General features: G+C 47.9%; 1 protein-coding gene across 2 annotated transcripts in view; it reads left to right on the top strand.

Annotated features, from left to right (window-relative positions):
- Positions 1–7,788, top strand: part of LOC309560031 (protein Wnt-7b-like) — a 152,022-nt gene extending 144,234 nt beyond the window's left edge. For both annotated transcript variants that reach the window (XM_082263533.1, XM_082263534.1), the window contains one exon: positions 7,229–7,788. In XM_082263533.1, the coding sequence (XP_082119659.1) occupies positions 7,229–7,708 (480 nt within the window). In that variant the 3' untranslated portion in view covers positions 7,709–7,788. The remainder of the gene's footprint in view (positions 1–7,228) is intronic.
- Positions 7,789–13,276: the final 5,488 nt, after the last annotated feature.

Genomic DNA, 13,276 nt, shown 5'->3' with positions numbered 1-13,276 from the left:
GGGTAAAACCTTCCAAGGCTGAAGTGGTTAAGGGGGTAAAACCTTCCGAGGATGAAGTGGTTAAGGGGTAAAATCTTCCGAGGCTGAAGTGGTTAAGGGGGTAAAACCTTCTAAGTCTGAAGTGGTTAAGGGGTTAATACCTTTTTGAGGCTGAAATGGTTAAGAGGGGTAAAACCTTCCGAGGCTGAAGTGGTTAAGGGGTAAAATCTTCCGAGGCTGAAGTAGTTAAGGGGGTAAAACCTTCAGAGGCTGAAGTGGTTAAGGGGTAAAATCTTCCGAGGCTGAAGTGGTTAAGGGGTTAAAACCTTCCAAGGCTGAAGTGGTTAAGGGGGTAAAACCTTCATAGGCTGAAGTGGTTAAGGGGTAAAATCTTCCGAGGCTGAAGTGGTTAAGGGGATAAAACCTTCCAAGGCTGAAGTGGTTAAGGGGGTAAAACCTTTCCGAGGCTGAAGTGGTTAGGGGGTAAAACTTTTCCGAGACTGTAGTGGTTAAGGGGTAAAACCTTTCCGAGGCTGAAGTGGTAAAGGGGGGTAAAACCTCCCGAGGCTGAAGTGGTTAAGGGGGGTAAAACCTTCCAAGGCTGAAGTGGTTAAGGGGGTAAAAACTTCCGAGGCTGAAGTGGTTAAGGGGTAAAACTTGCCGAGGCTGAAGTGGTTAAGGGGGTAAAACCTTCAGAGTTTGAAGTGGTTAAGGGGGTAAAACCTTTCCGAGGCTGAAGTTGTTAAGGGGGGTAAAACCTTCCGAGGCTGAAGTGGTTAAGGGGGGTAAAACCTTCCAAGGCTGAAGTGGTTGAGGGGGTAAAACCTTCCGAGGCTAAAGTGTTTAAGGGGTAAAATCTTCCAAGGCTGAAGTGGTTAAGGGGGTAAAACCTTCCAAGCCTGAAGTGGTTAAGGGGTAAAATCTTCCGAGGCTGAAGTGGTTAAGGGGGTAAAATTTTTCCGAGGCTGAAGTGATTAAGGAGGGTAAAACCTTCCAAGGCTGAAGTGGTTAAGGGGGTAAAGCTTTCCGAAGCTGAAGTGGTTAAGAGGGTAAAACTTTTCCGATGCTGAAGTAGTTGAGGGGGTAAACATTTTCCGAGGCTGAAGTGGTTAAGGGGGGTAAAACCTTCCGAGGCCGAAGTGGTTAAGGGGGTAAAACCTTCAGTTTGAAGCGGTTAAGGGGTAAAATCATCAGAGACTGACGTGGTTAAGGGGGTAAAACGTTCAGAGTTTGAAGAAGTTAAGGGGTAAAATCTTCCAAGGCTGAAGTGGTTAAGGGGGTAAAATCTTCCAAGGCTGAAGTGGTTAAGGGGGGCAAAACCTTTCGAGGCTGAAGTGGTTAAGGGGGTAAAATCTTCCGAGGCTGAAGTGGTTAAGGGGGTAAAACCTTCCAAGGCTGAAGTGGTTAAGGGGGTAAAACCTTCCGAGGATGAAGTGGTTAAGGGGTAAAATCTTCCGAGGCTGAAGTGGTTAAGGGGGTAAAACCTTCTAAGTCTGAAGTGGTTAAGGGGTTAATACCTTTTTGAGGCTGAAATGGTTAAGAGGGGTAAAACCTTCCGAGGCTGAAGTGGTTAAGGGGTAAAATCTTCCGAGGCTGAAGTAGTTAAGGGGGTAAAACCTTCAGAGGCTGAAGTGGTTAAGGGGTAAAATCTTCCGAGGCTGAAGTGGTTAAGGGGTTAAAACCTTCCAAGGCTGAAGTGGTTAAGGGGGTAAAACCTTCATAGGCTGAAGTGGTTAAGGGGTAAAATCTTCCGAGGCTGAAGTGGTTAAGGGGATAAAACCTTCCAAGGCTGAAGTGGTTAAGGGGGTAAAACCTTTCCGAGGCTGAAGTGGTTAGGGGGTAAAACTTTTCCGAGACTGTAGTGGTTAAGGGGTAAAACCTTTCCGAGGCTGAAGTGGTAAAGGGGGGTAAAACCTCCCGAGGCTGAAGTGGTTAAGGGGGGTAAAACCTTCCAAGGCTGAAGTGGTTAAGGGGGTAAAAACTTCCGAGGCTGAAGTGGTTAAGGGGTAAAACTTGCCGAGGCTGAAGTGGTTAAGGGGGTAAAACCTTCAGAGTTTGAAGTGGTTAAGGGGGTAAAACCTTTCCGAGGCTGAAGTTGTTAAGGGGGGTAAAACCTTCCGAGGCTGAAGTGGTTAAGGGGGGTAAAACCTTCCAAGGCTGAAGTGGTTGAGGGGGTAAAACCTTCCGAGGCTAAAGTGTTTAAGGGGTAAAATCTTCCAAGGCTGAAGTGGTTAAGGGGGTAAAACCTTCCAAGCCTGAAGTGGTTAAGGGGTAAAATCTTCCGAGGCTGAAGTGGTTAAGGGGGTAAAATTTTTCCGAGGCTGAAGTGATTAAGGAGGGTAAAACCTTCCAAGGCTGAAGTGGTTAAGGGGGTAAAGCTTTCCGAAGCTGAAGTGGTTAAGAGGGTAAAACTTTTCCGATGCTGAAGTAGTTGAGGGGGTAAACATTTTCCGAGGCTGAAGTGGTTAAGGGGGGTAAAACCTTCCGAGGCCGAAGTGGTTAAGGGGGTAAAACCTTCAGTTTGAAGCGGTTAAGGGGTAAAATCATCAGAGACTGACGTGGTTAAGGGGGTAAAACGTTCAGAGTTTGAAGAAGTTAAGGGGTAAAATCTTCCAAGGCTGAAGTGGTTAAGGGGGTAAAATCTTCCAAGGCTGAAGTGGTTAAGGGGGTAAAACCTTCCGAGGCTGAAGTGGTTAAGGGGGTAAAACCTTCAGTTTGAAGTGGTTAAGGGGGTAAAACCTTCAGTTTGAAGTGGTTAAGGGGTAAAATCATCAGAGGCTGAAGTGGTTAAGGGGGTAAAACCTTCCGAGTTTGAAGTTGTTAAGGGGGTAAAACCTTCCGAAGCTGAAGCGGTTAAGGGGGTAAAACCTTCCGAGGCTGAAGTGGTTAAGGGGTAAAACTTTCCGAGGCTGAAGTGGTTAAGGGGGTAAAACCTTCAGAGTTTGAAGTGGTTAAGGGGGTAAAACCTTTCGAGCCTGAAGTGGTTAAGGGGGTAAAACCTTCAGAGTTTGAAGTTGTTAAGGGGGTAAAACCTTCCGAGGCTGAAGCGGTTAAGGGGGTAAAACCTTCCGAGGCTGAAGTGGTTAAGGGGTAAAACTTTCCGAGGCTGAAGTGGTTAAGGGGGTAAAACCTTCAGAGTTTGAAGTGGTTAAGGGGGTAAAACCTTTCGAGCCTGAAGTGGTTAAGGGGGTAAAACCTTCAGAGTTTGAAGTTGTTAAGGGGGTAAAACCTTCCGAGGCTGAAGTGGTTAAGGGGGTAAAAACTTCCGAGGCTGAAGTGGTTAAGGGGTAAAACTTTCCGAGGCTGAAGTGGTTAAGGAGGTAAAGCCTTCCGAGGCTGAAGTGGTTAAGGGGGGTAAAACCTTCCGAGGCTGAAGTGGTTAAGGGGGTAAAACCTTCCGAGGCTGAAGTGGTTAAGGGGGTAAAACCTTCCAAGCCTGAAGTGGTTAAGGGGTAAAATCTTCCGAGGCTGAAGTGGTTAAGGGGGGTAAAACCTTCAGAGACTTAAGTGGTTAAGGGGGGTAAAACCTTTCGAGGCTGAAGTAGTTAAGGGGGTAAAACCTTCCGCGGCTGAAGTGGTTAAGGGGGTAAAACCTTCCGAGGCTGAAGTGGTTAAGGGGGTAAAATCTTCCGAGGCTGAAGTGTTTGAGGGGTAAAATCTTCCGAGGCTGAAGTGGTTAAGGGGGTAAAACCTTTCCGAGGCTGAAGTGGTTAAGGGGGGTAAAACCTTTCCGAGACTGAAATGGTTAAGGGAGTAAAATCTTCTGAGGCTGAAGTGGTTAAGGGGGTAAAATCTTCCGAAGCTGAAGTGGTTAAGGGGGTAAAATCTTCCGAGGCTGAAGTGGTTAAGGGGGTAAAACCTTCCGAGGTTGAAGTGGTTAAGGGGGTAAAACTTTTCCGTGGCTGAAGTGGTTAAGGGGGTAAAACTTTTCCGAGGCTGAAGTTGTTAAGGGGGTTAAAACCTTTCGAGGCTGAAGTGGTTAAAACCTTTCGAGGCTGAAGTGGTTAAGGGGGTAAAAACTTCCGAGGCTGTAGCGGTTAAGGGGGGTAAAACCTTCCGAGGCTGAAGTGGTTAAGGGGGTAAAACCTTTCCGGGGCTGAAGTGGTTAAGGGGGTAAAACCTTTCCGAGGCTGAAATGGTTAAGGGGGTAAAATCTTCCGAGGCTGAAGTGGTTAAGGGGGTAAAACCTTCTAAGTCTGAAGTGGTTAAGGGGGTAAAACCTTCTAAGTCTGAAGTGGTTAAGGGGGTAAAACCTTCTAAGTCTGAAGTGGTTAAGGGGTTAATACCTTTTTGAGGCTGAAGTGGTTAAAGTGGGATAAAACTAGGGCTGCAACTAACGATTAATTTGTCTGTCGACTAATCTAACAATTATTTTTACGATTAGTCGACTAATCTAACAATTATTTTTATTTTTTATTTTTTTTTGCTTAATTGAGTGTTTTGATTAGCTAATTAATCCTGTAATTAATACAGACCCCTCAGTAAGCCCCCCTCCCAGTACAGACCCCTCAGTAAGCCCCCTCCCAGTACAGACCCCTCAGTAAGCCCTCCCACCTAGTACAGACCACTTAGTAAGCCCCCCTCCCAGTGTAGACCCCTCAGTAAGCCCTCCCACCTAGTACAGACCCCTCAGTAAGGCCTCCCACCTAGTACAGACCACTTAGTAAGCCCCCCTCCAAGTGTAGACCCCTCAGGCTCACCTGCGATCACATGATGCTGCTGGAGTGGGGCGGGATCATCGGCTTTGGCGGCAGTCTGCAGCCACAGAGAATCAGCTCAGTTGATGCGCAGGCGCAGCCGCCCCGGGACGTCATGCCACTCACAGCGGCTGACATAAAATAGGATAGGAATAGGGCCCTATAGGGGTATCCTAAGCCAGGCACTGGGGAGGGATGGGGCCCTATAGGGGTATCCTAGGCCAGGCACTGGGAGGGATTGGGCCCTATAGGGGTATACTAGGCCAGGCACTGGGGGGGATGGGGACCTATAGGGGTATTCTAGGCCAGGCACTGGGGAGGAATGGGGCCCTATAGGGGTATCCTAAGCCAGGCACTGGGGGGGATGGGGCCCTATAGGGGTATCCTAGGCTAGGCACTGGGAGGGATGGGGCCCTATAGGGGTATACTAGGCCAGGCACTGGGGAGGGATGGGGCCCTATAGGGGTATACTAGGCCAGGCACTGGGGGAGGGATGGGGCCTTATAGGGGTATACTAGGCCAGGCACTGGGGAGGAATGGGGCCCTATAGGGGTATACTAGGCCAGGCATTGGGGAGGAATGGGGCCCCTTCACACACAGTGAGTGGGAGGTGATAACACGGTGTACTTAGAACCAAAGGAACTGCTTTTAATACATTCATTACACGGCCGCAGGTCTCCTAATCCTCCCCACCCCGCCCCCTGTAAGAACTCGATATTTGCATCCGTCCCGCCTGCTCTCAGGTCTCCTAATCCTCCCCGCCCCGCCCCCTGTAAGAACTCGATGACGCCGTCCCACCTCAGCCCCGCAGAACTCGATATTTGCATCTGTCCCACCTACTCTCAGGTCTTGCAGCGGCCCCAATCAATGAAGCGGCCCGGCCGGCAATGCGAGCACGGGGCGTGTGACGTCACACGTGACGCGTCAACGCCTTTCACGCACGTCGACAAATTTTGGTAGTCGACTACGTCGACGAGTCGTGGCAGCCCTAGATAAAACCTTTCCAAGACTGAAGTAGTTAAGTGGGGTAAAACCTTCCGAGGCTGAAGTGGTTAAGGGGGTAAAACCTTCCGAGGCTGAAGTGGTTAAGGGGCTAAACTTTTCCAGATCCGAAGTGGTTAAGGGGGTAAAACCTTTCCGAGGCTGAAGTGGTTAACGGGGGTAAAACCTTCCGAGGCTGAAGTGGTTAAGAGGGTAAAATCTTCTAAAGGGTTAAGTGGTTAAGGGGTAAAATCTTCCGAGGCTGAAGTGGTTAAGGGGGTAAAATCTTCGAGGCTGAAGTGGTTAAGGGGGTAAAACCTTCCGAGGCTGAAGTGGTTAAGGGGGTAAAACCTTTCCGAGGCTGAAGTGGTTAAGGGGGTAAAACCTTCCGAGGCTGAAGTGGTTAAGGGGGTAAAACCTTCCAAGGCTGAAGTATTTAAGGGGGGGGTAAAACCTTCCGAGGCTGAAGTGGTTAAGGGGGTAAAACCTTCCGAGGCTGAAGTGGTTAAGGGGGTAAAACCTTTCCGGGGCTGAAGTGGTTAAGGGGGTAAAACCTTTCCGAGGCAGAAGTGGTTAAGGGGGTAAAACCTTCAGAGGCTGAAGTGGTTAAGGGGGTAAATCCTTCAGAGGCTGAAGTGGTTAAGGGGGTAAATCCTTCAGAGGCTGAAGTGGTTAAGGGGGAAAACCTTCCGAGGCTGAAGTGGTTAAGGGGGTAAAACCTTCCGAGGCTGAAGTGGTTAAGGGGGTAAAACCTTCCCAAGGCTGAAGTGGCTAAGGAGGTAAAACCTTCTGAGGCTGAAGTGGCTAAGGAGGTAAAATCTTCCGAGGCTGAAGTGGTTAAGGGGTAAAATCTTCCGAGGCTGAAGTAGTTAAGGGGGTAAAACCTTGCAAGGCTGAAGTGGTTAAGGGAGTAAAACCTTGCGAGGCTGAAGTGGTTAAAGGGAGTAAAACCTTCCGAGGCGGAAGTGATTAAGGGGGGGTAAAACCTTCCGAGGCTGAAGTGGTTAAGGGGTAAAACCTTCTGAGGCTGAAGTGGCTAAGGAGGTAAAACCTTCCGAGGCTGAAGTGGCTAAGGAGGTAAAACCTTCCGAGGCTGAAGTGGTTAAGGGGGTAAAACCTTCTGAGGCTGAAGTGGTTAAGGGGGTAAAACCTTCCGAGGCTTAAGTGGTTAAGGGGGTAAAACCTTTCCAAGGCTGAAGTGGTTAAGGAGGGTAAAACCTTCCGAGGCTGAAGGGGTTAAGGGGGTAAAACCTTCTGAGGCTGAAGTGGTTAAGGAATGTGCTTCTGTTTTATTTCTTGGTGGCCCGGATCTCACAAAGCTTTACCGGAAAATAATTTTAGAATCAGCAATTCGATCCGATGCAGCCCTGCAGCAAAAAGTGTTCCTTCTTCGAAGAGGGAAATCTGCTTTCTGGGTCAAACAGTTCAATATGCTTCCTGCAAAGTTTTGTTTTTTAATGTCAAACTCCAATATCAGATTTCATAAATAGTTCTTCCTTATAGAAAAAGAAGAAGGAAGAACGGTTATCATTTTATGCTACATTGTTTCTTATGACATCTCCTCCTTCTAGATCTTAGAGAAGAGCGTCCGCCTGGAGTGCAAGTGTCACGGAGTTTCGGGTTCCTGCACGGTGAAGACTTGTTGGGTCACCTTGCCTCATTTCCGAGAGGTGGGCTACATGCTGAAGGAGCGGTACAAGGAGGCGGTGATGGTGGAAGCGGTCAGAGGGAGGCGCCAGCAGCTGCCCACCTTCCTGAAGCTGAAGAACCCTCAGAGCTACAACAAGCCGGCCGAGACGGACCTGGTCTACGTGGACAGCTCCCCCAACTTCTGCGAGAGTGACAATGCCACGGGGAGCGTGGGCACCTACGGGCGCCTGTGTAACCGCACGTCCACGTTGTCCGACAGCTGTGAACTCCTGTGCTGCGGTCGCGGATATAAAACCTTCCAGTACACCCACACATGGCAGTGCTACTGCAAGTTCCACTGGTGTTGTCACGTGACGTGCAGCACATGCAGCGAAAGGACGCAAGCCTATACATGCAATTAGAATATTAGGACGATGGCGTTGGCTGGGGCTGGAAGACAATCTTTGTATTTGGCGACTGGGGTGGAGAATCTGAGCAGCTTTTCTGTATACACAGCGTACACTTTGTTCTCTCAAGGGATCCGCCCCCTTCTGCCTACCCCTGATGACATCAATACACTAACGGCCTCAGCAATATGACCTCACAGTGCCGGGACAAGGTCATCTACTGCCAAGTGCAAAGATGGCACACGGCGCCCCCCCCCCCCTCCCAAAGCTTGTGAGCAGAAAAATTCCCCACTAATCTTCACACTTACCCCAAAAATCTCCCTTTGCCAGCCAAAATTCTCCCCAAACATATTTTCCAGTACAAATCCCGCCTCCCAGCTCAAATTCTGTCCCTCCCCAAATCCTCCCTCCTAGCACAAATCTTCTACCCCTCAAATTTGCCCTCTAAGTATAAATCCCTCACTCCAAGCACAAATCCTCACCCCAAATCCCTTCTCCTAGCACTAATCCGCCCCAAATCCCCCACTCCCACCACAAATCCTCACCCCAAATCCCTTTTCCTAGCACTAATCCACCCAAAATCCTCCACTTCCTGCACAAATAATCCCCCCTTATTCCTTCTCCTAGCACTAATCCACCCCCAAATCCCCCACTCCAACCACAAATCCTCACCCAAAATCCCTTCTAGTATTAATCCACCCCCAAATCCCTCCTTCTAGCATAAATCTTCTACCCCTCAAATTTCCCCTCTGAGTATAAATCCCCCCACTCCAAGCACAAATCCCCCCCCCCCCCAATCCCTTCTGTTAGCACTAATGAACCCCCAAATACCCCTTCCTAGCACAAATCCTCTACCCCTCAATTTTCAACTCTGAGTTTAAATCCCCCAATCCCAGCACAAATCCCCCCTCCAAATCCCTTCTCCTAGCACAAATATCCCCAGCCCCCAATCCTTTATTCCCAGTACTAATCCACCCAAAATCCCAGCACCAATCCACCCCCAATTCCTCCCTCCTAGCACTCTCTGAGCATAAATCCCCCTTTCCCAGCCCCAAATCTCTTCTACTAGCACTAATCCACCCCAAATCCCCCCTCCTAGCACAAATCCTCTACCTCTTAAATTTTCCTTCTCAGCATAAATCCCCCCAAAATCCCCCACTCCCAGCACACATCCCTTCTCCCAGCACTAATCCTCCCCCCAAAGTTTCCCCGCCTAACAAAACTACCCACAATCATCCCTACTAGCACAACTCCCTCCCATATCCCCCCCCCTCCAAATCACACCTTCTAGCACAACCCCCACCGCACCCAGGGCAGCCGCCCCTTCTTCCCACCCCTTGTCCCGGCCCTGTGTCCCTAGATTTCTATTGGCCCATCACTATGATGGGATGCCTCATTGGCCAATTGGAATGCCTTGGAGGTAGAAGAGGGCGGTCAAGCTTTGGCACTAATAGGAACTATATGGGCGGTGGATGGAACCTAAATAATTAAACACCGGCGTTGGAGGGCTGCCAACTAGTAACAGTGGCCCTTGTTACGTCCGCAGAGGAGAAGAAGGTTTTAGCCAATAGACATGGTATGGTGGCCGTGTCGTCCATCCGGATATTTGTGATCATACCTGTAGACACATCTATTTCATTGTTGTTTATGGGCTCGTAGCAGGAAACATAGGGGTCATATGCATCGACCGAAGTGAATTATTTGGCCCCCTCTTTCTTTCAGCATTGGCCCCCAGCTGCGATAACAAGAGCAGCCACCGGGGGCCAACTGTTCCTGTGCTTCCGCTGATTAGGCTACAGCTTCACTAACCAATGACGTACCCCAAAATAGCTCTTACGTACTGACCTGCCTTCTTTTACTAAGCCCCCCCCCCCCATGAGGAACATCTCCATGCTTTGTCAGCCTGCGCTCTTACAGAAATGACACCTATTGACGGTTTTAAAGTTCTTTCATATTACACTGGAAAATGTTACTGATCTGACTGTCCAAGCATATAGTATGTCTATTTATATGTATGTATGTATTATAAAAAAAAATGTATTTTTATGTCTAACTCTCCAAAGGGTGAAATAATTTACCAGTGAAATTTGAACCCCGGACTGCAGGGTTGCTTAACATTTATTTTTAATTCTCCGTGGATGTGAATACTGGAAGGAAATCAAATAGGACTTACACTATATTACCAAAAGTATTGGGACGCCTGCCTTTACACACACACACACACGCTTTAACCGGTTTCGGAACGCCCACTGCATATATACTGCGGCAGGCTGGCCCTCCTGCGCGAACCAACAGAGCTATGTCGGTCGTGCGCCTGCAGCTAGGGGGCGAGTGCACAGGGCGGGCAGCTCCGATTGCCACCTGACACCCGCGATCGCTCCCCGCTGAGAGAGACGAACGGTCAGCTGTTGTGAACACAGCTGACCGTTCTTCTCCCTGGAATGATCATAGAGTGCCTGTGATCCTTCTATATAGGAACACAGGTCTCTATGGTCATTCCAAAAGCCACGCCCCCCTTACAGTTAGAATCACTCCCCTAGGCTTACATTTAATCCATTGAATACCCACAGGGTTAACCCCTTCCCTGCCAGTGTCATTAGTACAGTGACAGTGCATATTTTTAGCACCGATTACTGTAGTAATGTCAAAAGTATAAAAAATGTCAGTTAGGGGTCCGATCTCTCTGATGCAATGTCGCAGTCCCGGAAAAAAAAAATCGCAGATCACCGCCATTACTAGTAAAAAAAAAAAAAAAAAATTACATAAATCTTTCCCGTAGTTTGTAGACGCGATAACTTTTGCACAAACCAATGAAAATATGCTTATTGCGATTTTCTTTTACCAAAAATATGTAGCGGAAAACAAATTGGCCTAAAATGTTAAAAAAGTTAGATTTTTACTTTTTTTTTTTTATACAGCAGAATGTGAAAAATAGTTTTTTTTTTTTCTGAATTGCTGCTCTTTTTTTTTATAGCGCAAAAAATAAAAATCGCACAGGTGATCAAATACCACCAAAAGAAAGCTCTAATCGTGGGAAAAAAAGGACGTGAATTTTATTTGGATGCAGCGTCGCACGACTTCCCAACATGTCCTTTTTTTCCCACAAATAGAGCTTTCTTTTGGTGGTATTTTTATTTTTTGCGCTATAAACAAAAAAGAGCGACAATTCTGAAAAAAAAAAAAAAAAACAATATTTTTTACTTTCTGCTATACAACATTCCCAATAAAAATAAAATTAAAATCAATTTTTTTCATCATTTTAGGCCAATTTGTTTTCTGCTACATATTTTTGAAAAGTTACAAACACAATTTTCTATTTGTGCCCATTAACTGGACTAAAAATGAACGATTGGACCAAATGACAGATTTTCCAACAATTTTTCGGCTAGTGCATAAGGCCTGCCATGCATGGGGTTGAATTCCAAAAGAATTTTCTTTAGAAAATCTTATCTAAGAATTTTCGTTTCGAATTTCGCACCATCAGTGGGCCGGATAAACGGCTGACTTTTTGTGCGGCTATCAAATTTCAGTGAACGAGCATGTTAGAAATTTTTTTTAAAACGAACGATTTTCTAATCAATGATAGGAGAATCGTGTGAGAAATATAAATCGAAAAAGAAATGTGCATGAGCACAAGAAAAGAAAATTCCGGGAAAGAAAAGAAGAAGATTCCCAGCCGCGATAATTATTTTCTGTAGCAACATAATTTAGAAATTGAAAGCTTGGTTGGTCGAATTTCTAAATCAATGGGGGCGCCATCAGATCACAAAACTAACAAAATTTCTGATTTTCGAAGGAAAATTTGTTCGGAATTCGACCCATGTATGGCCTGCATAAGACTTGTTGAGATAAAACAGGAAGTGTGCAGAGGACAGCTCTGAATTTATATGATAATCAGGTATTTTTTTAACACTCATTGATCGGTTATAACAAAACACTTCCAATGGGATATCTAACAGACCAAAATGGACACATTGTTTTTGTCCCCATTTTTCATGAGCTGAACTCAAAGATCTAAGACTTTTTCTATGTACACAAAAGGCCGATTTCTCTCAAATATTGTTCACAAATCTGTGTTAGTGATCACTTCTCCTTTGCCGAGATAATCCATCCACCTCACAGGTGTGTCATATCAAGATGCTGATTGGACAGCATGATTATTGCACAGGTGTGCCTTAGGCTGCCCACAATAAAAGGCCACTCTAAAATGTTCAGTTTTATCACACAGCACAGTGCCACAGATGTGGCAAGTTTTGAGGGAGGGTGCAATTGGCATGCTGACTGCAGGAATGTCCACCAGAGCTGTTGCCCGTGAATTGAATGTTCATTTCTCTACCATAAGCTGTCTCCAAAGGCGTTTCAGAGAATTTGGCAGTACATCCAACCGGCCTCACAACCGCAGACCACGTGTAACCACACCAGCCCAGGACCTCCACATCCAGCATATTCACCTCCAAGATGGTCTGAGATCAGCCCAGGTCCTCCACATCCAGCAACTTCACCTCCAAGATCGTCTGAGACCAGCCCAGGACCTCCACATCCAGCATCTTCACCTCCAAGATGGTCTGAGACCAGTCCAGGACCTCCATCATCCAGCATCTTCCCCTCCAAGATCACCTGAGACCAGCCACCCGGACAGCTGCTTCAACAATCGGTTTTCATAACCAAAGAATTTCTGCACAAACTGTCAGAAACCGTCTAAGGGAAGCTCATCTGCATGCTGGTCATTCTCATGGGGGTCTCCACCTGACTGCGGTTCGTCATCGTAACCGACTTGAGTGGGCAAATGCTCACATTAGATGGCATCTGGCACTTTGGAGAGGTGTTCTCTTCACGGATGAATCCCGGTTTTCACTCAGGGCAGATGGCAGACAGCGTGTATGGCGTCGTGTGTGTGTGAGCAGTTTGCGGAGGTCAACGTTGTGGATGGAGTGGCCCATGGTGGCGGTGGGGTTATGGTATGGACAGGCATACATTGTGGATGGAGTGGCCCATGGTGGGGGTGGGGTTATGGTATGGACAGGCGTACGTTGTGGATGGAGTGGCCCATGGTGGCGGTGGGGTTATGGTATGGACAGGCATACATTGTGGATGGAGTGGCCCATGGTGCCGGTGGGGTTATGGTATGGGCAGACGTACATTGTGGATGGAGTGGCCCATGGTGGCGGTGGGGTTATGGTATGTGCAGGAGTACGTTGTGGATGAAGTCGCCCATGGTGGTGGTGGGGTTATGGTATGGGCAGGCGTACGTTGTGGATGGAGTGGCCCATGGTGGTGGTGGGGTTATGGTATGGGCAGGCGTACGTTGTGGATGGAGTGGCCCATGGTGGTGGTGGGGTTATGGTATGGGCAGGCGTACGTTGTGGATGGAGTGGCCCATGGTGGTGGTGGGGTTATGGTAAGGGCAGGCGTACGTTGTGGATGGAGTGTCCCATGGTGGCGGTGGGGTTATGGTCTGGGCAGGAGTATGTTGTTAATGAAGTGGCCCATTGTGGCGGTGGGGTTATGGTATGGGCAGGCCTACGTTGTGGATGGAGTGTCCCATGGTGGCGGTGGGGTTTTGGTATGGGCAGGCGTACGTTG

The sequence above is a fragment of the Pelophylax lessonae genome (genome assembly GCF_965119305.1).
Source record: "Pelophylax lessonae genome assembly, chromosome: 7".
Lineage (NCBI taxonomy): Eukaryota > Metazoa > Chordata > Amphibia > Anura > Ranidae > Pelophylax > Pelophylax lessonae.
This window is presented reverse-complemented; position numbering and strand designations above follow the sequence as displayed.